The sequence below is a fragment of the Lontra canadensis genome, unplaced genomic scaffold (assembly GCF_010015895.1).
Source record: "Lontra canadensis isolate GAN:19392208 unplaced genomic scaffold, GSC_riverotter_1.0 scaffold124, whole genome shotgun sequence".
Classification (NCBI taxonomy): Eukaryota; Metazoa; Chordata; class Mammalia; order Carnivora; family Mustelidae; genus Lontra; species Lontra canadensis.
In genome coordinates, this window is record NW_022631118.1 from 1,427,785 (window position 1) to 1,455,623 (window position 27,839).

The window sequence follows — 27,839 nt, forward strand, 5'->3', positions numbered from 1 at the left end:
TTATAAGCAATATGAATTTATTTAACTATTATGGAAATAAAACCCCCCAAATAATGCCTGAACCCAAAAGGTATGTAAAAATGGCCAAAAATATTTTAAAACAATAGATTTAAAGATCATTTGTAGCTTCTTCCTCATAACATGAATGCTTTCAGCAGGACAGTAAACTACAAACCATTTCAAATCATGTTAAGGCAGATGATCAATCTGGTTGCATTTGTAACTACTCCTGGGAAAGTAATCGTGTAGAAGCTGTTCTTCCCAGCTATTTGGTCAGGTGGTCCAGGAAAGGGCAGTCCTGGAGTCAGCAGGTGGGGAGCTTGGCCTTGCCTGTCACTGCTCATTCTGCTGGCCCTCTGTGACGGAAGCCGACACGGAACCCTGGCCCTTGTTGACATCACTGATGCACACCCACTGCCCGTCAACGGACTCCTTCCACAGGGTCACCTGCAAGCCAGCACACGGAGCCTGTTACAAGTCTGCACCCCTCCTTCTGCTATCCTCATCGAAGGATGAGGTCCCGCATCAAAGGCTATGACTCAAGCTTGTGAGTCAACAAAAGTCCCCACAGATTAAGAAAGAAAAGAGTAAGGAGAGTGACCTCACCAACATGGTGATAAAGGGTGTTCCTGACTTAGACCCTCCTCACAGGAAGAACAACTATTCATGAACAGGAAACCACTGAGAGAATCCTAGAGACAACAAGTGAGGTTGAAGCACCGCCCTCCGCCATCGAGACCAAGATACTGTCCCAGAAGCCTTCGTGGGAAGTCTATGTGCCAACTGCATGGCCCGCCACCCAAGCCAGGATAGCACCATGTCCAACCTGTGGTTCCTTCAGAAGGTGAAGAGCACGGAGGTGAAATCTAGTTATCCAACATTTTAAGTTGCTACTTTGTGGGAGCCCAGACTCTGGGTTCTGCCCCATGGGGACTACAGGCACATTTTTGGGGCTCAACATTTGGGAATCTGAGCGTGACTAAGTGGGGAGTTTCCAGGAACTGGCACTGGGATATTAGCAGACAAGGCAGAAAAGCCGAGTCACGGCCCCCCTACCTGCCTTTGGTGCCTCACATTCAGAAAACTCGTTCAGGTAAATTTGAGAGGTCCCTAGAGTTGGGCTGCCCAGGTAGCAGAGTTGAGTCCTAGTCCAGCTAGCTGAAGAGCATGGCCCCCCAGGCCCACCTGACAGCAAGGGCTCACTACAACACCTGGAAATTGCAGGACCCTGCAACTCTAGCAGGCAGAGAAGGTAGATGGGGGGTGGGCAGAGCTGGTGATCCTCACAGCAAAAGCCAGTGACCTTATTTCACCAGGAAACAGGCTTGAGTCAAGAGACCAGAAAAAATGTGACTCTACAGTTTTTCCCACTGTGCCAGGGCAGGAAATGTATCGAAGCAGAGCATGTAGGAAGCTGCAGAGCCCACCCAACAGCCCTGCTTCCCATGGCACTAGAATAGAGTGCAGAGCAGTTGGCTTTCCGTTTACAGAGCAAAACTGGTGGCCTCACCTAACTAGGATATTTAGTCTTTACTCGTGCCTAATTTGGGTCTCTAAAGGACAAGCTGTGTAGGCTCTGGGTCCTGTCCTGCTGCCCCATCAAGACTGTGAAGACTCAGAGACTCATCTGTTGCTGAGTAGAGAGCCCAGTCCTGGCTGTATAGGAAGCCTAACCAGGGAATCCAGGCAACAGTGAAGCCCATCCTCCAGCCTCACGTGAGGATCACAGAAAACCATGGAAATATGTAACACCAAAGGAAACTAATAAAACTCTGACTAAAGAAATAAAGATCTGTGAACTGTTGGACAAACAATTCAGAATAATCTTCCAGTTTAGTGAACTACAAGCATATGTAAGATAACTAAATGAAATTAGGTTCAACAAAAATAGACACCATTAAAAAACAACAAAACAGGGGCCCCTGGGTGACTCAGTGGGTTAAGCCTCTGCCTTCGGCTCAGGTCATGATCTCAGGGTCCTGGGATTGAGACCCACATCGGGTTCTCTGCTTCCCCTTCTCTCTCTGCCTGCTTGTGATCTCTGTCAAATAAAACAACAACAAAAAAACACCAGAAGCCCTAGAACTGAAAAACACAGTAACTGAAAAATGTAGCAGAGCTTCAAAAGCAGAGTGGACCATGCAGAAGAAATAATGAGCAACCTGGAAGACATTGGAAATTGCTCAGAGGAAGAAAAATAGTAAAGACTGCAATGGGATATAATCAGAAGAAGCAATATTTTGCATTAGGAGAATTCCAGAAGATGATAAAGAGACATAAAATATATTTCAAGCAATGATGCCTGAAAACTTCCCAAACATGGGGAGAGAGACCTCTAGATCCAGGAGGCCCTAAAAAGACTGAACTGAAACAGGGCTACGAACACACGTTATTTTGTCAAAAGCAAAGAATTTTAAATGCAGCTAGAGAAAAAAGTTACATACAAGGGAACCTCCAGATAAGACTATGAACAGATTTCTCAATACAAGCTTTTCAAAGTCCAGGAAAAAAAATATGGGATGACCTGTTCAAAATACTGGAAGAAAAAACCCCATCAACCAAGACTACTATACCAGGCAAGTGTCCTTCAGAAATGAAGACGAGGGACGCCTGGGTGGCTCAGTTGGTTAAGCGGCTGCCTTCGGCTCAGGTCATGATCCCGGCGTCCTGGGATCGAGTCCCATATCGGGCTCCTTGCTTGGCAGGGAGCCTGCTTCTCCCTCTGCCTCTGCCTGCCTCTCGGCCTACTTGTGATCGATCTCTCTCTCTCTGACAAATAAACAAAATCTTTAAAAAAAAAAAAAAAGACGAGGGGCACCTGGGTGGCTCAGTGGGTTAAAGCCTCTGCCTTTGGCTCAGGTCATGATCCCAGTGTCCTGGGATCGAGCCCCGCATTGGGTTCTCTGCTCTGCGGGGAGCCTGCTTTCTCCTCTCTCTGCCTGCCTCTCTCTGCCTACTTGTCATCTCTGTCAAATGAATAAAAAAAAAAAAATCTTAAAAAAAAAAAAAAAAGACGAGATGGACGTTCTTAAACAAAACCTGAGGGAACTCCATCACAGATTTCACCTGCCATAAAAGAAATGCTACCGGGAGTTCTTTGAGTAGAAATTTAACATTGTACAAGGTGGGTTGTAAAAAACTCACTGGTAATGATAAATACGTAAGGCTGGATTCTGTAATATGGTGAGTGTGGTATGTAATTCACTTACAACTCCTTTACAAGTTAAAACGTGTAGTAAAAAATAACCATACCTGCTATTAATGTAGTGTACCTATTATTAGCTACACATTATAAAATATGTACATTGTAACATCACTAACCTAGCATGTAAGGGGGAGGAGAAGTAAAAGAGTCAAGATTAGGAATTCTATTGAAGTTAAGATGTTTTGTGTAAGTCCTACAGCCATAAAGGAAAAACCTGTAGTAATTAGACAAAAGAACATGACAAGTCAAAGCATACAAAAAGGAGAAGAAACAATTAACAATGGATCAAAAAACAACCAGAAAACAATGATAATATAGCAAATGTATAAGGCCTTATTTACTTTTCAAATGCAAAACTCTCCACTCAAAACAAATGCCTGAATGAATGAATACAAAAACCAAGATCCAACAATATGCTTCATACAAGAGATTCCCTAGGTCTTCAAGACAAACAGAAACTAAGGAGGCATGGAGAGAGACATTTCAAGCAAATGGTAATCACAAAGAAAGCAGTGGTAGCTATACTTCTATCACACAAAATAGACTAAAAATAGCAAAAAGACAGAGGTCAAACACATCAAGAAAATGTAACAATTCTAACTAAACAGAGTAACAAAAAAATAGTTGGGGACTTTAATACTGTAAACAGTGGGTCTGAACAACAGTATAGACCAAATGGGCCCAACATACATAGAACCTTCTGATAGCAGAATATACATTAAGTGCATAAGTGCACCACAAAACAAGTCTTAGCAAATTAAAAACAAACTAAGTATCTTCTCTAACCATAACCATATGAAACTAGAAATCAAGAGGAAGAGGCAACTGAGAAATTCACAAATACATGCAAATCAAATACTCTCTTAAACAACCAAAACAAGGCGCCTGGGTGGCTCAGTGGCTTAAAGCCTCTGCCTTCGGCCCAGGTCATGATCCCAGGGTCCTGGGATCGAGCCCCACATTGGGCTCTCTGCTCAGCAGGGAGCCTGCTTCCTCTTCTCTCTCTCTGCCTGCCTATCTGCCTACTTGTGATCTCTGTCAAATAAATAAATAAATAAAAACTAAAACAAAACAAAAAAACAACCAAAACAAAGAAGAAATGAAATAGTTTGAAATGAAAATAGAAACCCAATATACCAAAACTTACAGGATGCAGCAAAAGCAGTTCTTAGAAGTTTATAGCAGTAAATGCCTACATTAAGAAGCAAGACCTAGGGGGTACCTGGGTGGCTCAGTGGGTTAAGCCTCTGCCTTAGGCTCAGGTCATGATCCCAGGGTCCTGGAATCGAGCCCCACATTGGGCTCTCTGCTCAGCGGGGAGCCTGCTTCCCCCTCTCTGCCTACTTGTGATCTCTGTCAAATAAATAAAATCTTAAAAAAAAAAAAAAAAAAGCAAGACCTATACCAAATAAATAACCTAACTCTATGCCTTGGGGAATTAGAAAAAGGATGAACTCCACCCAAGCAGAAGGAAGGAAATAAATATCAGAACAGAAATAAATGAAGCAGAACAGGAAAATAGAAAAAATTAACCAAAGGAGTTGGTTCTTTGACAAGATAAAACTGACACAACTTTGGCTAAACTAACAACAACAAAAAGGACCCAGGGGTGCCTGGGTGGCTCAGTCAGTTAAGCATCTGCCTTCAGCTCAGGTCATAATCCTGGAGTCCCGGGATCAAGCCCCACATCAGGCTCCCTGCTCAGTGGGAAGCCTGTATTTCCCTTTGCCCCTGCCCTCAACTTGTGCTTGTGCTCTCTACCCCTCCAATAAAATCAGTCTTGGGGCTGCCTGGGTGGCTCAGTGGGTTAAGCCTCTGCCTTCAGCTCAGGTCATGATCTCAGGGTCCTGGGATTGAGACCCACATCAGGCTCTCTGCTAGGCAGGGAGCCTGCTTCCTCCTCTCTCTCTACTTGTGAACTCTCTCTCTGTCAAATAAATAAAATCTTTAAAAGAAAATCAGTCTTAAAAACAAAAAACCAGAACCCAAAATAAAATTATAAATGAAAAAGGAGACAATATTACAAATATTACAGCACTACAAAGAAAAGATGTTACTATGATACAACTATGTCAACCATTTGGACCTAGAAAAAAAAATGGAAGAACTCTTAGAAACCTGGAACATCAAGGACTGAATCAGGAAGAAATAAAATCTGAATAAAAAATTTTACTTTTGTAAAAATTAAAAAGTTTCTGAAATAGTAAGGAGAATGAACCAATAATCAAAAAATCTCCTAGTATGAAAAAGCCCAGGACCAGATGGCTTCACAGTGAATTTAACCAAACATTTAAGGAATTAATATCAATCCTCCAAATATTAAAAAAAAAAAAAAAAAAATCAAAATGGAAACACACACACTTTACTGGGCTAACATTGCCCCAATACCAAAGCCAGAAAAGGATACTACCATAACAGAAAACTATGGACAAATAACCCTGATGAATAAAGACGCAACCTGAATTTGGCAGTATATTAAAAGGATCATTTGGCATGATCAAGCAGGATTCATACCTGGAATGCAAGGATGATTCAACATATGCAAATGAATCAATGTGATGCCTCGCAATAGTGAAAGAAGAATCCTTCATCTCAGTAGATGCAGAGAAAGCACGTGACAACATTCAACATCTGTTCGTGGTAACTCTTAAAGGCTATATATGCTAAGCCCACAGCTAACTTAATTCTTTTCAACACAGTATTGGAAGTCCTTGCCAGAGCAGTCAGGCAAGAAGAAAAAAAAGGCATCAAAACTGGTAAGGAAAAACTGAAATTTTCTCTATAAATGACATGATTTTATATACAGAAAATCCTAAAGGTTTCATCAAAAAGCTTAGATTGAAATAAAGCTTCAGGATACAAAATTAACATACAAAAATCAGTAGCATTTCTATACACCCAGAATGAATTATCTAAAAAAGAAAATGATCCCTATAATAGCATCAAAAATAACAAAATACTTACGAATGAGCTTAACCAAGGAGGTGAAAGAGCTCTACTCTGAAAACTCAGGGATGAAAGAAACTGAAGGCATAAATAAATGAAAAGGTATCTTGTTCATAGATTAGAAGAATTAACATTGTTAAAATGTCAATACTACCAAAAGCCATATATAGATTCAGTGTAATTCCTATCAAGATTCCAATGGCATTTTTTACAAAAGTAGAAAAAAAAAATCCTAAAATTTATATGGAACAAAAGACCCCAAATGTCCAAAGCAACCTTGAGAAAGAACAAAGTGGGAGGCATCACACTTTTTTAAGCTACAAAGTGATAGTAATCAAAACGGTATGGTAGTGGCATAAAAAGACAAATAGATCAATGGGACAGAATCATAAGCCCAGAAATAAGCCCAAGCATATATGGTTAACTAATAATTGGCAGGGGATCTGAGAATACTCAGTGGAGAATGGACAGTCTCTTTAATAAATGGTGGTGGAGAAACTGGGTATTAGCATGTAAAAGAATAAAACTAGACCCTTACTTATACCACTCACAAAAATTAACCTGAAATGAATTAAACCATGATACTCCTAGAAGAAAATACAAGAAACAAGCTCTTTGTCATGGGTCTTGATTTTTTGGATGTGACACCTAAAGCATAAACAACAAAATATAAACAAGTGGGACAGCATTAAACTAAAAAGCATCTGCACAGCAAAACAACGACGTGAAAAGACAACCTACAGACTGGGAAAAATATTTGTAGATCATACATCAGATAAGGAGTTAATATCCAAAATATCCAAAGAACTCCTAAAAATCAATACCAGAAAGCTAAATAATTGGATGAAAAAACAGGCAAAAGATTGCACTAGAACATTTCTCCAAAAAAGATCTACAAAGGTCAATAGATACGTGAAAAGATGCTCAACAGGGTGCGCCTGGGTGGCTCAGTGGGTTAAAGCCTCTGCCTTCGGCTCAGGTCATGATCCCAGAATCCTGGGATCGAGCCCCGCATCGGGCTCTCTGCTCAGCAGGGAGCCTGCTTCCTCCTCTCTCTCTGCCTGCCTCTCTGTCTACTTGTGATCTCTGTCTGTCAAATAAATAAATAAAAATCTTTAAAAAAAAAAAAAGATGCTCAACATAACTCGTCACTGGGGAAACACAAATCAAAACCACAGTAAGCTATCACCTCACACATGTTAGAATGGCCATCGTCAAAAAGACAAAAACACAAGTGCTGGCAAGGATGTGGGGAAAACGGAACCCCTGCACATGGATGGTGGGACTGTGAACTGGTACCGCTGCTATGGAAAACAGTATGGAGAACCCTCAACAGAATTAAACACAGAACTATATGAGCCAGTAATTTGACTTCTGGGTATTTATCTGAAGAAAACAAAAACACTATCGTGAAAAATATCTGCACCTCATTTTGCTGTAGCATTATTTACAATAGCCAAGACATGGAAACAACCTGTCTACTGATAGATGAATGGATAAAGAAGCCACAGTACATACATACAATGGAATGTTATTCAACCATGTAAAAGTAAGGAAATTCTGTCATTTGTGACAGTGTGGGTGGACTTTGAGGGCATTATGCTAAGAGAAAGAAGGACCAATACTATATGATCTCAGTTATATGGAGAATCTAAAAACAAAATCAAAACACCCATAAAAGACCCAAAACCAGTCACAAAAGAAGAGTTCAGTTTGTGGTTACTGAACTTGGGAGTGGAGGGGCGAAAGGTACAAACTATAGTTGTAAGATACAGAGGTACTAGGGATGTAAGGATGATATAGCTCACACTGCTGTATGGTCTATGTGAAAACCGTGAGAGACTAATCCTGAGTGTTCTCATCACAAGGAAAAACTTTTTTTTTTGCTTTCTCTTTTACTGTATCTATATGAAATGATGGATGCTAAACTTACTGTGCTAATCATTTCACAGTGTATCTAAGTCAAACCATTATGCTATACACTTTCAACTTCTGATGTGCGTCTATTATACTTCAATAAAACTGGAAAAAGAACACCTTAGGAAGTAAGAAAAACAGAGGGAGCAGTGCTGTAATAATGTTACAACATGAAATGACAGTAATAGTAGCAGTAGTAGTCATAATAATAATGTGAACATGGATGTTGTTTTGACCAAGCTGCTGTAGCTTCTGTGAGAGGATATAGGGGAAGAGAATGGTGGTTCTCAAAGTGTGGTCTCTAGACCAGAGCATCTGTAGTGACCAGGAGCTTGTGAAAACTAAAAATTCGCCCAGAGCCACTGGTTCAAAAGCTCTGGGGGTGGGCTTGGCAATCCGTGTGTTAACAAGTTTAATACTAAAGTCTGAGAAGTGTGCTAGAAAATGATGACAGATGAGTATGTTATTTTTACACTGAAGTAAATGGCAGAAGAACAGCTAAGCATTGAAAAGGTTTGTTCCTATTTGTAAAAGGGGGACAGACGACCTTGGGGCTGGGGGTGGGGGATTAAGATTTAATGATGTAATTATGGGATGTGCTCAAAACACTGTCCTCATTAAGGCTCCTTCCAAGCCTGTCATTACATGGAGAATCCAACTGCACTAGAAGTGGGCACAGTAAACACAAACAGGGCCTTGTCCACCACATCATGGAAATGGAGTGTACCTTATTGTCTCCGCCCGAGACAGCCAGGATGTTGGCTGTGATGGACCAGCTCACATGCCACACAACGTCATTGAACTTGTGCAACAGTTTGGGTGACCATGTATTGCCTGAGGTGTCATCACAAGTCCAGATGAACACACGACCATCCTGGGAAAAGACAGGCTAGAATAAGGGCAGGTAAGGCAGGGATCTTGAGCTGGGGATATCCTCTCCATCTAAAGCCATATTGGACTTATGCAGGAATGGGGTGAGGGATTCAGCCCAACACACCGCCAAAGCACTCTTAGGTGTGGATAGCTCTGATAGCCAATTTCTAGCCCAGCATTATCCCTTTACCCCAGGAGCACATTTCACATGGATCGAGTCTCCCAGGTTCTCGTGCTCATATTGCTAACTCTAAAATTTTCTCTGGGTTTGCCTCATGTCTGCCAAGTTACCTCCTTGTTTTGGGGTCCCTCTGGCTCTGATTTTCTCAACCAAATAGGTATAGCTGTCTATAAACCAAAGATAGAGAACAAGAGGAGACATGTTGAAAAAGTCTTTCTCAAATTCAGAACCAAACTTAACAGATTCAAATGAAGCCTGGCTAACCTTTGTCTGTGGTGGGGTTAGCATAGAAGTAAAGGCTTGTCCTTGGTCTTTCCTTTGTGATCTGTCTGTGAAGAGTGAATAGGTAGGTAAGCCCAAGATCCTAGAACTTCTGACTGCTCCTGGTCCCTGCTTGGGAACACTCTCAGGATGCACCTGGGTAGCTCTAATCCCCAGGTACGTAATACTGAGGAGGGGAAATTGGTCCTGAGTTTGGCCTACCTCATGGCTCGGTAGAGGCAACCCCCTTGTGCCTTCTGATCAAGCCTTCGGCATAGGATGACCTACCTCTAAAGCACTCTCCTACTTGCACTGGTCCCAAGGTGCCTGTTGCCCTGCTCTTACCTTTTTAGACTTTACCTTAGGGGGACTGTAAGGTTTGATGGGACTTACTAAGAGATTATACAACACGGAAGGCTCTCATGGATCTGAGCTGACCTGGGAGCAACTGGCGATGGTGCTGGTGGGCAGGCCAATGGAGGGGGCCCACGCCACATCTCGAACCCAGTCACTGTGCGCTTCTAGCTTCTGTTCCTCCTTCCACTGGCCGTCCTCCTCCTCCCTAATGGGAGAGACAAAAGGGAGAATGCAGCAGTAGGTAGCAGCCCAGCTGTGTTTCCCACACCTCCACTGTACCCCCTCCCTGTGGGCTCTGCAGGCGCCAAAAAGCTATTCCATCTTTCTGATTTCATTCATTAACCTTGAAGATTTTTACTCAGTTCCCCAGCTATAAAAGACTCTTCTAAGAAATGCTCTGTTCCCCCACAGCCAATGGCTCCGGCGGCTGGGAATTAGGTGAAGAATTAAAGTGTTTGAGCAAGGCCAAGTTGTTTTTAAAGGGTGTCCTCTGACATACTAAAAACAGTATTCTATGGGCAGGATGGGAAAAGGTGATCCTGTTTCTTGGGAACTGTGGCTGAGTCACAGTAGGTAGTAGGGTAGGTAGTAGGGTAGGTAGTAGGTAAGAAGTGTCCCCTTGGGCATAAGTCCAGCAACCCCACTTACTTCCACAGTTTGATGAGGTTGTCACAGCCGCCTGATGCAAACTTCTTGATGTAGTTGGGCTTCTGCCCTGATGGCTGGTCTATTAAGCTTCCAGGTACAACAGCAGGGGCCCAACTGACGGCATTGCACCCAATCTGTAAAGAGGGGGTGGGGGTGACTGCCCTTTTGCCTTGCGACAGAGCACTGCTTCTGCAGACCCAAAGCTGCAGTGTATATCCCCTTCAAGTCCTGGGACAGGATTATGTAGGACAGCTGTTTTGATGAATTAAGGCTTAGCTCTTCAAGGAGTCCTACCACTGCATGTATTTTTCAGCAATATATGTTTAAAGTAGGAGTTAGGGACTCCCAGGAATTTAAGAAACAGAACATTTTTAAACATGAAGGGAGGCAAAGTTTAATGAATTACTCTAAAGCACTCCTGTAACCACTACCGGTTCAAGATTATCAAGTTGCTACTTACCCAAGAAGGCTTGTCATCATGTCCCACCTGAATCACAGCCCTTCCTCCTCGGTACTATTTTCCTGACTTCTCATTCCTTCCTTTTTCTCTATAGTTTTGTCACCCAAATATGCATCCTTAGGTACTACAGTTTAGTCTTGCCATTTCAACTGTTTTAAGTCTTTTTACATCTCATTATTTATAGATTCCCCCTCTGTTTTTTTTTCCCCCCTTACAATTTTTTTTGTTGAAGAAAGACCAGTCTCTGACCTACAGACTCTCAGGCTGATTTGCTACTTCATACTCAGACCTCTGAATTCCTTTGAGTTCCTGAAAATTGTCAGCTGGATCCCAGACTGGAACAGACTCAAGTCTGACCCCTTTGTTAAGATTACAGGCAATAAAGTATTTTTTCACTGGGTGGCAAATAATGTCAGGTTGTCTTTTTATTTATTTTTATTTATTTATTTATTTTTAAAAGATTTTATTTATTTGAGAGAGAACATGAGCAAGGAGAAGGTCAGAGAGAGAAGCAGACTCCCCGTGGAGCTGAGAGCCCGATGTGGGACTTGATCCCGGGACTCCGGGACCATGACCTGAGCCAAAGGCAGTCGTGCAACCAACTGAGCCACCCAGGCGTCCCTCAGGTTGTCTTTTTATGTTGATAGCACCTGTCAACAATTTACGCCTCTTTTAAGTCACTTGACATTACAAAATGGTGATATTGCATTCATTTCTTCATTATTATATATAATAATCTAGACAGAAATTCCCCTCATTAATATTTGGCTCCCCATAGGTACAGGTCAGGGAGGAAAGGCAGGATAAATGCTTCACATTTTATGAACTGGTTCCCTGCCATTCTTTAAGGATGACTGATTCTTTTTTTTTTTTTTTTTTTAAAGATTTTTATTTGACAGACAGCGATTACAAGTAGGCAGAGAGAGGAGGAAGCAGGCTCCCTGCTGAGCAGAGAGCCCGATGTGGGGCTCGATCCCAGGACCCTGGGATCATGACCTGAGCCGAAGGCAGAGGCTTTAAGCCACTGAGCCACCCAGGCGCCCCTGATTCTTTTATTTTTTAAAAGATTTTATTTATTTGAGAGAGAGAAAGTGAGAGAGAACACAAACCAAGGGAAGGGGAGAGGGGAAGCAGACACCCTACTGAGCAGAGAGCCCAACGCGGGGCTTGATCCCAAGACCCTGGGAACAGGACCTGAGCTGAAGGCAGATGCTTAACTGACTGAGCCACCCAGGTGCCCCTGATCCACTCTCTTACGTATCACTATGAACTCATGGATTTAAGTTATTTGTTGGATTTCAGTTCACTGCAATTATTTTCATTAAAAATTTCTGACACCTAAACTGCAGTGTGTGTTCAAACTGGCTCCTTCAATAACGCTGGTATGTGAAAGTATGTCTTTGATCATTTCTGCTGGATATGACAAAATGTTCCAGGCTCATCTTGTACATATTCGGCCTCAGACCTAAGGTTAGCCACTTCCTCAAGAATTACGTATCTTGAGGGTGTTACACACACACACACACATACACACACACTTATTTTATTTATTTATTTAGTACATGCAAGTGGGGCAAGAGTGAGAGAGAGAATCTCAAGCAGACTCTGCTGAGCACAGAGCCCTATGTAGGGCTCAATCTCACCACCCTGAGATCATGACCTGAACTGAAAATCAAGACTCTTGATGCTAACCAACTGGGCCATCCAGTGTGCTGTGCCTACTTTTTGATCAGTGGTCTGCTACCTTAACAGGGCATATGGCCAGTACATCCTATACTCTGCCTTATAACCCTCATTTAGTCTTAGTTCTCTACAGTTAACTGTATTTGATATCTTCCTAGTAATTTTGTTGTCTGAAGCTTATTATCTAGCAGATACCTCAGGAATGGCTAATGGAAACAACAGTCCTTGAATTCCTGCAGAGCAGTAACAGACTATGTTCTTCCTACTCCAAAATTAAATTTCTAAGAACAGCTTTGAGGCATTACTAACATTCACTGCTCATAAACTACAAAATATGATGGGCTCTGACACACCTAGGTATACCCTGTGAAACTACCACTACAATCACGATAACAAACATGTCTCAAGGTGCTAAAAGAAAAAACTTCCAGCCAAGAGTACTCTATTGAGGGAAGTTATTCAGAATTGGAGAGTTTTCCAGACAAGCAAACACTAATGGAACTCATGACCACTAAAGTTTGCCTTATAAGAAATGCTAAAAGGTCATCTGTAAATTGAAAAGAAAGGGCTTGTTAGTAAAAAGAAAACACATGGAAGTCAAAAACTTACCAATTAAGGTAAATATAAAGTAAAGGTATTGGATCAATCACACATCAAGCTGAAGGTCAGAAGACAAAAGTGGTAAAAACAGCTATAACTGGGGTGCCTGGGTAGCTCAGTTGTTAGGCGTCTGCCTTTGGCTCAGGTCATGATCCCAGGGTTCTGGGACTGAGCCCGCATTGGGCTCCCTGCTTGGCAGGAAATCTACTTCTTCCTCTCCCACTCCCCCTACCTGTGTTTCTTCTCTCACTGTGTCTCTATCAAATGAATAAATAAGATCTTTAAAAAACAAAAAACAAAACAACTTCAACTACAATAATTAGTTAAGATACACAAGATAAAAGACGCAAAATTTGACCTCAGAAAAGTAAAATGTGGGTGGAGAGTAAAAATGCATTCATACAGAAGTTATTATCAACTTCAAAGAGACTGTTATAAATATGTTATAAATAAAGGTAAGCCTCCCAGTAATCATAAAGCAAGGATACCACTAAAGAAAGTCATCAAACCATAAAAAAAATGAAAAAAGGAACAGAAAGGAACTATAAAGCAGTCAGAGAACAATTAATAAAAATGGCATTAAGTACATACTGTCAATAATTATTTTAAATGTAAATGGTTTAAATGCTCCAGTCAAAAGACAAAGGGTGACTGGATGAAAAAACAAGACCCATCTATATGCTGCCTAGAAGAGATTCACTTCACACCTAAAGACACATAAAGACAAACTAAAGGAATTGGAATAAGATATTCCATGCAAATGGGGGGGGAAAGCTGGGGGGTAGCAGTGGTTAGGTCAGACAGAGTAGATTTTTTTTTTTAAAGCTCCATGCACAGTGAGGAGCCCAATGTGGGGCTTGAACTCACGACCCTGAGATCAAGACATGAGCTGATCAAGAGTTGGGTGCTTAACTGACTGAGCCACCCAGGCACCCTAAGAATAGACTTTAAAACAAAGACTATAAGAAGAGACAAAAAAGGGCATTACATCATGATAAAGGGATTAATTTTTAAAAGTTGAAAAAATATAAATACATGGAGACTAAACAACATGCTACTAACCAACCAATGGGTCAATGAAGAAATCAAAGAAGAAATAAAGATACCTGGTGAAAAATGAAAATGGAAACACAATGGTTCACAATCTGTGGGATACAGCAAAAGGAATTCTAAGAGGGAAATTTATTGTGATACAGGTCTACCTCGAGAAACAAGAAAAACCTCAATCTAACCTTACATCTGAAAGAACTAGAAAAAGAACAACAAAGCCCAAAAGTAGTACAAAGAAGGAAATAATAAATATCAGAAAAGAAACAGAGACTGAAACAAGACAAAAGATCAGTGAAAGAGCGCTGTCTTCCAAAAGACAAAAAAAATTGATAAATCTTTGGCCAGACTCATCAAGGCAGGACTCAAATCAAATAAAAAATGAAAATGGAGAAATCACAACCTACACCATGGAAAAACACAGGATTATGAGACTACTATGAAAAGTTACATGCCAACAAATTCAACCACCTAAAGAAATGAATTCCTAGAAACATACTGTGTTCCAAAACTGAATGAAGAAACAGAAAATCTGAATAGACCAGTTACTAGTAATGAAATTGAACTGGTAATCAAAAGACTTCAACAAAAGTCCAGGACTAGATGGCTTCATGGGTGAATTCTACCTAACACTTATTTTTTTTATTTAAAAAAAGATTTTAAGTAACGTCTACACCCAATGTGGGGTTCAAACTCACAACCCCGAGATCAAGAGCTGCATGCTCCACTCAGGTGACTCTCTACCAAGCATTTAAAGAATGAACACCTGCCTTCTCAAACTATTCCAAAAATAAAAAAAAGGAATGAATTCTTCCAAATTCATTCTGTGGGGCCAACATTACCCTGAAGAACTCTGGCAACTCAACCCCCAAATAAATCATCTGATTAAAAATGGGGAGAGGTGGATGTCTGGGTGGCTCAGTTGGTTAAGCGTCTGCCTCTGGCTCAGGTCATGATCCCAGGGTCCTGGGATCAAGTTCCACACTGGGGCTCCTTGCTTAGCACGGAGCCTGCTTCTCCCTCTACCTCCCATTCCCCCTGCTTGTACACTCTCTCTGACAAATAAATAAAATCTTAAAAAAAAAATGGGCAAAGGGCCTGAATACACATTTTCCCAAAGACATACTGATGATGAACAGACACATGAAAAGATGCTCAGCGTCACTAACCAAATGCACATCAAAACCACAATAAGCTATCACCTCACACCCGTCAGAATGATGGTATCAAAAAGACAAGAAATAACAAGTGTTGCTGAGTATATGGGGAAAAAAGGGAACCCTCACGAACTGCTGGTGGGAGTGTAAACTGGTACAGCCATTATGGAAAACAGTATGGAGCTTCCTCAAAAAATTAAGAATAGATACACCAAATGATCCAGCAATTCCACTCCTGGGTATTTATCCAAAGAAAATAAAAACACTAATTCAGTATCTGCACCCCTATGTTCCCTGGACATTATTTATAATAGCTAAGACATGGAAGCAACCTAAGTGCCCACCGATGGAAGAATAAAAAAAGAAAATGTGATACACACACACACACAGGAATATTATTCAACCACAAATAATGAAATTGTGCCATCTGCAACAACATGGACACCCCTTTTCCAAAGATTTTATCTGAGATAGAAAAAGAGAGGGGGAGAGAGGGAGGGAGGGAGGGAGAGAGAGAGAGAGAAAACACGCACGTGCATGTGCATGCACGAGCAAGGGGGTGGGGCAAAGGGATAAGGAGAAGCAGCCACCTTGCTAAGCAGGGAGCCCAATGCAGGACTCGAGCCCAATGCAGGACTCGATCCCAGGACCCTGGATTCTGATGGATCCCAAGGCAGACACTTAACCAACTGAGCTACTCTGGCACCTCAACATGGATGGACCTTAAGGGCATTATGCTAAATGAAATAAGTTGAGAAAGACAAATACCGTATGATCTCACTTATTTGTGGAATCTTAAAAAGGACGAACAGAAAAAACTCCATGCTTTTAGACATAAAGAACAGACAGGTAGTTGCTGGAGGTGGGGGGCGAGGGGTGGGATAAATGAGTAAAAGGAGTCAAAAGATACAAACTTCAGGTATCAAAAAAGTCACAGGGGTGTGATATACAGCTTGGTGACTACAGTTAAAACTATATTGCCTATCTGAAAGCTGCTAGGAGAGCACATCTTAAAAGTCCTTATTACAAGGAAAAACTTCTTTTGGGTAACTGTACACAGTGACAGAGGTTAACTAGACTTATTGTGCTGATCATTTTGCAATGGATATAAATACTGAGTTGTTACTTATATATCTGAATGAATGTATGTCAATCATACCTCAATAAAAAAATAGAGGTGATAAAAATATTTTAATGAAAATCAAACAAAAAATAAACATATCCATCACTCCTGAAGTTTCCTCTAGTCCCGTTCCTGATCCCTCCTCTGGCCCTGCTTTACCCCAAACTTAGCTGATCTGCTGTCACTACAGTTTGCTTTTTCTAGAATTTTAGAGAATTGGAATTCATAATAGGTGCTTTTGGTCTGATTTTTTTACTCTGTATAATTATTTTAAAATTCCTCCTTCTTATGTGTATCAGTAGTCATTTCTTTTCATTGCCAAGAGCATTTCTATACTATGGACAAACCACAATGTGATCCATTCACTTGCTGATAAAAATGTAGATTAATTTCCAGTTTGGGTTTTAAAGCTGCTATGATCTTTTGTGTGAACTTGAAAGTCAGTTTTGCTAGTTATATATCCTTGGCCCACACATTTTCCTTGAGTATTGTGAATTTGTTCTTTTTCTATGCATGGATCATTGCTGTTGAGAAGTCTGATGAAAGTCTAATATTGTTTCCCTTATAAGTCACATGGTTTTTTTCCCCTAGATGACCGAAGAATTTTGTTTTAAGGCCGGTAATTAAAATTATGTCTTTTCTGCTGGCGATTCTGGGTTAAAAAAAAAAAAATATATATATATATATATACACACACACATATATTTAGTTATTCTATTTCTGAAGTAGGCTCCAAGCCCAACACGAGGCTCGAACTCATGAACCTGAGATCAAGAGTCACATGCTCTACTGAGCCAGCCAGGCCCCCTTCTGGGTTGATATTAAGTGCAGGGCATGCTCTCTCAAAATGCAGTTTCAAATAATATTGTTTTATAATTTTAGATAGTTTTCTTTAGTTTTTAGCATTTATTTTTCAGGAATTCCTCATATTCATGTTTCTTCTTTGCCTGTCTTCATTTTCTCAAACTCTTTACATATCTTTATTTTCTGGATTTTAAAAAATTTCCTCTTTCCAGAGTTGCCTGGGTGGCTCAGTCACTTAAGCAACTGCCTTCAGCTCAGGACATGATCCCAGCCAGAGTCCTGGGATTAAGCACCATGTTGGGCTCCCTGCTCAGTGGGGAGTCTGCTTCTCCCTCTCCCCCTGCTTATGCTCTCTCAAATAAAATCTTAAAAAACAAACAAACTCCTCTTTTTACAACTTATTTCTCTTGAGGCATTATCTGTTGTATTTATTTGTTCTTATATTCCTTCTAATTTAGTCTTTATTTCTGAAATGATTTTTTATTCCTAATTCTTTCCTAAATTCTGTCACCTCATTTTGGAGTTTTCCTAATTTTGACTTAAGGTATTTTTTTCACATCTTGTAATATTTAAAAAAGGTTTCTTAGCTTCATTTCAAATAGTGGGTACAGCTGGTTCTGTTTTGTGGGCAAGTCTTCTTTCACTACTTCTCAAGATGTTATTCTGTGTATTCTTTTTTCTAATTTTAAGTTTTTAATTCTAGTTAGTTAACATATAGTATTATATTTAGTTTCAGGTATATGACAGAGTGTTTCAGCACTTCCATACATCACCCAGTGCTCATCATGCACTTCCTAATCCCCACTGTCTATTTCACCCATTCCCCATCCCACTTCTGGACAATTTTTTCCCCCTAAGAAATATCTTTAAAACCTTCAGAAAACTAAGGAATCTGGTTAAGGTTAAAGCTCCTAAAAATTTCTAATGTACGTTATATACACTGAGAAGAGTGTAAATTACTCAAATATTTTAATAGCCTGATTACTTCATCCCCTCTTAAATTAAAAACTTTTGAAGTAACCTGCTGCCCACCAGCCTCTAAACCAGTTTCTATATTCTCTTCCTTTTTTTGTAAGTCAAACTTTATGTGATTTCACCTCAAATACTCTTCTGTTACCTTTCTTTTTTTTTTTTTTTTTAAAGATTTTATTTATTTATGTGAGAGAGAGACAGTGAGAGAGAACATGAGATGGGAGAAGGTTAGAGGGAGAAGCAGATTCCCCACGGAGCTGGGAGCCTGATGCGGGACTTGATCCCAGGACTCCGGGATCATGACCCGAGCCGAAGGCAGTCGCTTAACCAACTGAGCCACCCAGGTGCCCTCTTCTGTTACTTTTATTTGAAATTAGTTTTCCTGACAAAGTGAGGTTCAATAATGCCTTTTAAGGTAAGAAGTTTTTGTTAATGTATTTGTTGACAAATGTGACAACTTGCTTTCAGGATTTCTTGGCTCTGTTCCCCTCCCTGACTTTGGTCTATATTCTCTTTCCTTTTTCTGTGTCTCCTTCCTACTCCATGTTGATTTCACTCCCAGTATCTCCTCACAAGAGGCCCTGTTGTGGAAGCGAGACTTAGCAGGTTATGAGGGTCAGATCTCTACAAGACCCTTTAATCCTTCTTAGGCTGGGCAGCTTGCACTCACCTGGTATAATATAGTACAAAACCCCTCCTGGTGAGTTCTTCAAATATAATACAGATAGCCAGTAAGCATGTGAAAATGTGCCCAACATTAGTCATTAAAGAAATGTAAAAATTGAAGCCACAATGAAGTACCACTTCACAAATACCTGAATGGCTAGAACAACAACAAAAAAAGATGTTAAGAGTTGGCAAGGATGTGGAGAAATTGAAACCCTTATACATTGCTGGAAGCCATGTGGAATGGTATAGTTAACTTGGAAAAGTTTAGTGGTACCTCAAAAAGTTAGAGGCTTTCCATCTGACTTAGTATTTTTTTTTTTTAAAGATTTTATTTATTTATTTAAAAGAGAGAGAGAGAGAGAGCATGAACGGGGGGAGGAGGCAGAAGAAGAGGGAGAAGCAGATCCTCTGCTGAATGGGGACCCTAATGTGGGGCTTGATCCCAGGACCTTGAGATCATGACCTGAGCCCAAAGCAGATTCTTAACTGAATGAACCACCCAGGCGTCCCTGACTTAGTAATTCCACTCCAAGGTATATACCCAAGAAAATGAAAAACATACGGTCACAGGGGCGCCGGGGTGGCTCAGTTGTTAAGCATCTGCCTTTGGCTCAGGTCAGGATCCCAGGGTCCCAGGATCGAGCCCCACATCAGGCTCCCTGCTCTGCGGGTAGCCTGCTTCTCCCTCTCCCACTTCCCCTGTTTGTGTTCCCTTCCCCCTGCTTGTGTTCGCTCTCTTGCTGTCTCTCTCTGTCAAATAAACAAATGAATAAAATCTTAAAAAACAAACAAACATATACTCAGAAAAATACATGAATCTTCATAGCAGCATTATTCATAATGTCTGAAGATGTCCATTAACTTATAAATGGCTCAACAAAATATGTAAATTCACAAGCTAGACTACCATACAGCCATAAAAATGTATAAAGTACTAATACATACTACAACATGAAGCCTGAAAACATGTTAAGTGAAAGAAGCCAGTCACAAAAGGCCATATACAGGCATACTTCATTCAAGTGTGCTTCACTTCATCGAACTTCGGTTACTCTTTTACAGACTGAAGGTGTGGCAACGCTGTATCAAACATGTCTATTGATGCCATTTTCCCAACAGCATTTGCTTACTTTGACTCTGCCACATTTTGTTAATTCTCACAATATTTCAAGTTTTTTCATGATTATATTCATTATATGGTGATCAGCAATCTTTGATGTTACTAGTGCAATTGTCTTGGGCTGCCATAAATTATGCTCATATAAAATGGCAAGTTTATTTGATAAATGTGTGTGTTCTGACTGCTCCACTGACTGACTGTTCCCCCATCTCTTGCCCTCTCCTTCGGTCTCCCTATTCCCTAAAACACAATATTGAAATTAGGCCAATTAATAACCCTACAATGGGCTCTAAGTGTTCAAGTAAAAGGAAGAGTACCACATCTCTCACTTTAAATCAAAAGCTAGAAATGATTTAGCTTAGCGAGAAAGATATGTCATAAGCTGAGACAGACCAAAAAAGCTAGGCCTCTTGCATCGAACAGCCAAGTTGTGAATGCAAAGGAAAAGTTCTTGAGGGAAATGAAAAGCGCTATTCCAGTGAACACACAAATGATAAGAAAGTCTAACAACCTGAATGCTGATATGGAGGTTTTTTAGAGGTCTGGAGAGAAGATACTACCAGCCACAACATTCTCTTAGAGCTAAGGAGAGCAAGGTCCTAACTCTGTCATTCTGTGAAGGCAAAGAGAAGTGCGGAAGCTGCAGAAGAGAAGTGTGAAGCTGGCAGAGGTGGTTCATGAGGGTGAAGGAGAGAAGCCGTCTCCGTGACAGAAAAGAGCAAGTGAAGCAGCCAGTACTGGTGCAGAAGCTGCAGCAAGTGCTCCAGGAGATCTGGTGAGATCATGAATGAAGGCGGCTGCACTAAACAACAGACTTTCAACATAAATGAAACAGACTTCTAGTGGAAGATGCCATCTACAACTTGCCTGACTTTAAAGCTTCAAAGGACAGACTGACTCTCTTGTTAGGGACTAATGCAGCTGGCGACGTGAAGTTGAAGCCAGTGCTCATTTACCATGCATAAAATCCTAGGGCCCTTAAGAATTATGCTATATCGGGGCGCCTGGGTGGCTTAGAGGGTTAAGCCTCTGCCTTTGGCTCAGGTTATGATCCCAGAGTCCTGGGATTGAGCCCCACATCGGGCTCTCTGCTCAGCAGGGAGCCTTCCCCCACTGACCCCCTCCACCTGCCTCTCTGCCTACTTGTGATCTCTGTCAAATAAATAAATAAAATCTTAAAAAAAATAATAATTATGCTGTATCTACTCTGCCTGTGCTCTATAAACGGAACAACGAAGCCTCAATGGCGCACATCTGTTTACAATGTGGTTTACTGAATATTTTAAGGCCACTGTTGAGACCTGCTCAAAGATTCCTTTAAACTGTTACTGCTCGTGGACAATGCACCTCTTGGTCACCCAAGAGCTCTGATGGAGATGTACGAGGTTAATGTCATTTTCATGTCAGCTAACATGACATGCACTCAGCAATTTCCATGGATTAAGGAGTAATTTCTACTCTTAAATCTTATTATTTGTTTTATTATAATATGGTTATAACTGCCATAGTGATTCCTCTGATGGATCTGGGCAAAGTAAAGTGAAACCTTCTGGAAAGGATTCGCCATTCCAGATGCCATTAAGAACACACCCTCATGGAAGTCTCCCAAAGGGTTCAAGACTTCAGGGGATGAAATAAGTAACTGTGGATGGGGTGCAAAAGGGACCAGAATTAGAAGTGGAGCCTGAAGATGTGCCCGAACTGCTGCGATCTCATGATCAAACTGTGACAAGATGAGCAACGGCTTCTCATCAACGAGCAAAGAAAGTGGTTTCTTGAGATGCAATCTACTCCTGCTAAAGATGCTGCAAAGACTGTTGAATGACAACAAAAGATTTAAAATCTGACATACATTTCAGTCAACAAAGCAGCAGCAGGGTTTGGGAGGACTGACTCCCATTCTGAAAGTACTAGCGCGGGTAAAATGCTATCAAACAGCATTGTATGCTACAGAGAAATTGTGAAAGGAAGAGTCAACTGATGTGGGAAACCTCAGTACCGTCTTATTTTAAGAAATTACCACTGCACGATCAGTCAGCAGCCAAACACTGAGGCAAGACCCTCCGCCAGCAAAACAGTATTTATTATAAGTCGATGACCACTCAGATAATTCTTGGTATTTTTCAGCAATAACGTAAATTTTAATTAAGGCATGTACACTATTTTTTAGACCCAATGCTATTACTGCACTTAAGAGACTATAAGACTCTATGACTATAAGACTACAAAACGGGTAAATGTAACTTTTATATGCACTGGGAAACCAAAAAATTCCTCTGACTCCCTTCATTTTCAGTGGTCTGGAACCAAACCCACAACACCTCTAAGGTATGCCTGTGTTATAGGATCTCACTCAGAGGAAATGTCCTGAATAGACAAATCCATACAGACAGAAAGTAAATTAGTAGCTGCATAGGTAGGCGGTAAGATAGAGAGTGACTGCTAATGAGGATTCTTTTTGGGCTGTTGAAAAAGTTCTGAAAATGAGCAGTTGATAGTTGCATAACTTTGTGAATATACTAAACCCTACAGAATTGTATACTTTAAAAAGCGTGAATTTTATGTAAGTCAATTGTGTATTAAAAAAAAAAAAAGGTTAAAAACAAAAGAAACCCCCAAACTTTTCCTAGTTTCAGCTGCTGTTCTTAAAACTGGCCGGCTATGGGACACCTGGGTGGCTCGGCTGGTTAAGCATCAGCCTTCAGCTCAGTCATGATCTCAGGGTCCTGGGATCGAGTCCCGCATTGGGCCCTTTGCTCAGCAGGGAGCCTGCTTCTCCCTCTGCCTGCCTCTCTCTCTCTCTGATAGATAAGTAAAAACCTAACAAAACGAAACACTGGCCAGCTATGCTTTCCAGTGACGCCTCGCTGGCTATTTCGGCAGTACTCCCCTTCTCAAGTCTGTTAGAAGGCACCCTGTTGCTCCCTCCTGCTCAGATACCATTACAATGCAATCTTGTGGTTGTTGCAGGTTTATTCCTCTCTGCTTCTATTTTGGAGTCTGTGGAGATATCTTGTTACCTAGTTTTGCTGTAAATGTTTCTGAGGTTTTGGTTGTGCTATCCAGCTGCTCTGCTGGTTTTTATGGAGATGAGGAAAGACTGAAAAGCTGTGATGCCATTCCCCAGAATCTTCCCAGAAGCCTCTCTGCCTATTCACTTTTGCAAGTTAGTCAGCAGATGGGAATCTGAGTGGATCCCCTGAATTTGAGAAATTCACAAGTATAGTGTCAAGCTTGGGAGCTACTAAGTTTCCATCTGGGTAGGTTTCAGAAGTATTTGGGGCCATCAAAGCTGGAAGTGTTGTCCAGTGAGAAAGCACACAGATTCTGAATTCTAACGCCGGTACAGGACCTTATCTAAGTCATTTACTTTTTCTGAACCTCATCTGTCTCATCATAAAACGGAAACAGGACTACTTACCTTGCAAGTCTGTACATTTCATACTTTCTTCTTTCATTTATAGACATTGGTGAGGATTACATGACACACAGTGGGGGCTCAAGTACTGTGAGATATTCCCGCACCATCCATGGTGCTTTCTTGACTATTTCAACATCTAATGACTATAAGTGCAAGGGACTGTATTCCTATGATGCCCTTTATTTATAACACCACTCAGTTCTGGGGGGCCCAATGACCACTGCAAGCATGTCAACTTGAGATGCCCATAGCAAAGGTAGCAGGGACACAGGCTGCTGCTGCCACCTTGCTAAGGCCCTGACCCTCTCCGACTTGGGCACCTTCAAGGAGGAACCTGTGCCAATTCCCTGCCCTGGGCTGAATGAGGAGGTCTCCCTGCATGCAGTGTCTGTCTGGCTTCAGAGCTAAAGAGGCTTGAAACTGACCCTCCAAGCATGTCTGAGCATCACTCCCTCCCGAGTCCCCTGCACAGCAGTGATGCTATTCCTGCCTACCTCTCTAGGGAGTCTCCAGGAGACACACAGCAAGGCAGCAGAGCTACTCTCCACACACAGGCAAGGTTTGGACTTACTGTGTGAGCATTGTTGATTTTCTTCACTTCCCACTGGCCCTCCCCGGTGTATGTCAGCAGGGAGATGGCCCCATCTGAGCTCCCGCAGGCTAGTATTAGGCCATAGTCATGGGGGGCCCAGCACACGGAGTTTACTGCAGGAAGGAGGGAGGCATAGTTAGCAGACTTTGATTTCCCAGGTTTACTGTTTTACTATATTTTTAAAGTAAAATTGCAGGGACCACTAGGAGGAAGATAAGAAGATTCTAAAAACCCATCACCTACAAATATCGTAATTTCGTAAACTACAGCCTACCTTAACAAAAAGTAGGGTGAGGTGAAACAGACAAAGGGGACCAATAGTATGCTTACTGTGATGAGCATGGGTAATGGATAGAAATAGTGAATCATAATACATACCTGAAACCAGTATCACATCATATGTTAATAAAAATAAATTACTAAAACTAGGAAAAAAAGTAGACAATAATCTAAGAATAAAGGCCAGTACATAAAATAAATAAAATTAAAAAAAAAACACACAAAAAAACCTCACTGCATTGTTTTTTTCCTTTTCTTATTTTGCTTTAGACTTGCTTTAGGTCTTAGGGCCTTATGTCTGCTGTGGACAGACAGCAGAAAAGCCAACCAAACCCAAGGGACAAACAAGGAGCATCACAAGGGAAAGGGCATGGGAGCGTCAGCCAGGGTACAAAGCCCCATCCAACTGCCCCTACCACACTCACTGTACCTGAGGAGTCGTGTCCTGTGTGCTCATGCGTCTTCTCCCAGGTGCCATTCTCCTCCTTCCAGATAATGACTTTCCGGTCATAGGAGCAGGATGCCAGGATGTTGCCATACATGGGGTGGGCCCAGGCCACTTGCCACACAGGACCCTCGTGACTACAAGGGGAGAGGGTCAGAGGCTGGTCAGATGGGTCACAGGAACCTACAGTGCTCTGCCACCCACTACTTTGCACCAAAGTGAATGGCTTTCTTGGTAGGCAAATATGGTATCTCGGGACAGAGCTGCCTGAGGATTTCTTAAGGGAGAGCTATATGAAGTCACTGCCAAAAGGGACCTTTGTTGGGCACTGAAGATCCTGAGGCCCAGAGGTCCCAGAGCCTTTGAAAACAATTCAGGACTCCAAGTCAGCCTCTCTGTCCCGACCAGACAGAACCCTCTCCACCTTGACCCACGCTGCAGCCAGAACCACCTACATCGGCCATCCTCAGGAAAAGCCTCTCAGACTATTCATTCATCTGTGCACCGATCAATTCAGGGTTTGCCCCAAGTGCTCAGGAAGTATTTGTAGAGTGAATCGCTACTTATCCTTCCAGATGGTTAACTTTTTGAGCAAGCACTATCTGTTTCATATTTGCCACTATTCTTTTAATTTGTTCAAGGGCATGCCTCTCCTCCGCTCTTCTGATCTTTATGCATTCACCTGGAGTTTTATTTGAGCATGTACCTGGTGCTGGTCTCAGTACTGGGGCCACCTCTCAGGTCCAGGCAAGGGCTGGGCACCAAGTACACAAGAAGTGACACGGCAGAGGGGTGACAGCCCAGGCTCATTCACCCTCACTCCCCATTCACTCTAGCTTTTTGACTTTAGGCAAGGGCCATGTCCTTCCTATGGCTTAGTTTCCTAATGGAAATATCAGAAACGTTTTTGGTGTGCTCAGGAGGGGAAGTATAGGTGATAACTCAGGTAAAAAGCCTGGAACAGTGCTGGGCACAAGAAAAGAAAAAAAACATTCATGCCTGTCAGCTGGTATTGCTGTTCCCTGTTCACTCCTCCAACCCAGGGCTGCACACACGCAAAGTGTCTGTCTCCCTCTGGCTGGGACAATTCCTAGGCCTCACAAAGGAGCCACAAAGGAAACTGTGAGGAGATGAAAATGTCCTATAACTAGCATAGTTTTAACTGAGCCAAAACAAAAAAAAAAAAAAAAAAAAAAAGAAAAGAAAGAAAGAAAGAAGGGGGGTGTGAATTTTATCCCTCTAATATTGCACATCTTTTCAGTGTAAGAAAAACAGGACTGAAAGCACCGAGTGACAGGGGATATGACCACCTCTACCAGTGCCAGCAGCAGGCAGCTCTCTGCACAGCCAGGGAAAGCAGTATTTGACCCCTTAGTCACTCCATTTTTGACATTCAGGAAGACGGGAACTTCTATACCCCTTTCCCTAAGTGGCTACTTAGTTATGCCTTAATTCAGTTAATTTGTACTGAGCTCCTACTCATCAGGGTTCATAATTTCTCCTATGCAGTCTGCTGAAGGCTTTGGTCCCTACCCAGAATAATGGATACAACACACACAGCTAGGATTATAAAGGAAACCCAATTATAATGAAATACACTGATAAAATGTTAAAGATGGATTTATTATACAGGGACACATGTACTTCTGTTAGCACATTAACTAACAAACTCTAGTGGCAGGTCCAATAACCACTCTCATTTCAAAGTAGTGATAAGCCTAAGTGCTATTTTGAGACAGCTAGAAGTGGAATGTGATATGAAGATAGCTGTGTCTTCTACTGGTAACAAAGTTACAGATGCTCTGAATACTACTGTGGCTTCTAGCCTACATCCATCATTGAAAGAAATGCTAAATATCTGAGTCACTGATAATAAAGAAGTGATTTTTTTTCTCAGCCCTAGTTCACCAGCCCCTGAATTCTAACCACAGAACCGTTGGAAATCTGTGGATTCCAGGTTAAGAACTCCTATTTATCTGGAAGGCAGTGGACTGAGGGAAAACAGTACAGGTGTAGCCATAAAAATGAGCCAGGATCTCAAGAATCTTGGTAAGGAGAGGGGAAATAAAACATTTGTAAATATTCACTGAATATCTGCTGTGGGCACGCAAATAGGCAAAATTATAGGACTTATGTAATTACTAATGCATTCTTACATTAATATTATTCTTCCTTTGATTACATTAACATCATTCTTATATTACTGCCTTTAGTAACACTTTAGATCAGGTCGGCTAAACTTAAAAAAAAAACAATGGGTGCCTGGGTGGCTCAGTGGGTTAAGCCTCTGCCTCCGGCTCAGGGCATGATCCCAGGGTCCTGGGATTGAGCCCCGCATCGGGCTCTCTGCTCAGCGGGGAACCTGCACCCCCCACCCCCCGCCTGCCTCTGTCTACTTGTAATCTCTGTCTGTTGAATAAAAAAATAAGATCTTTAAAAACAACAACAACGAAAAAGTTCTTTCCCACTTTTAAAAGTAGCAATAGCTACCGAAAGCATGCTGTGAACAGGCTCTACCTGGGAGGAGGCAGCAACTGCCTATTTTGAGGGTTAGCAGATAAAGCCTTTGAGAGCTACGTAGACTGACCCTTACTCAAGGTCTTCTGGTGGGTTTTTGGGAAGCAAAGTTAGGATTCATTCCTGGATCCATCAGCCTGGAATGTATGCTGAGGACAGCTGCTTGGCTGGGACTGGCGGGGGTGGGAGGGGTGTCCTCTCTGCTAAATGCACTGTGGAGCTCCTCTGATCTGGGTCTGAGAAGCCCAATCATTCTGAGACCTCACCCAGACTTGGCTGGACTCACCCCCTGAGGTCGGCAATGAGGATCTGTCCTCCATTTCGTACATCGAAGATTTTGACAGACCTGTCTGATGAGCAGGTTGCTAGGCGGGTGCCATAGTAGTCCATCTGGGCATCGTGCTGCAAAGGGAGGACAGCTTGAGAAGACTGCAGGCTGGGAGGGTGGGTGAGGTGGGGTGGCGTAGTCACCAGGACAGAATCTAGTATGGACCAGAGTTTACCTGATAATAATCTAACCCCAAAGCAGCAACATTTTCAGGCAACAAGCTAGCATCTCCAA

At 41.8% G+C, this 27,839-nt stretch overlaps 1 protein-coding gene across 1 annotated transcript; it reads right to left on the reverse strand.

The window, feature by feature from the left end:
• Nucleotides 1–27,802, reverse strand: SEC13 (SEC13 homolog, nuclear pore and COPII coat complex component; the record flags this gene model as incomplete). The annotated part of the gene is made up of 7 exons (XM_032841643.1): nt 1–447; nt 8,796–8,942; nt 9,822–9,945; nt 10,389–10,522; nt 24,016–24,149; nt 24,746–24,897; nt 27,564–27,802. Coding segments are annotated over 7 exons (1,044 nt in total), but the record flags the coding sequence as incomplete, so codon positions are not given.
• Nucleotides 27,803–27,839: the final 37 nt, after the last annotated feature.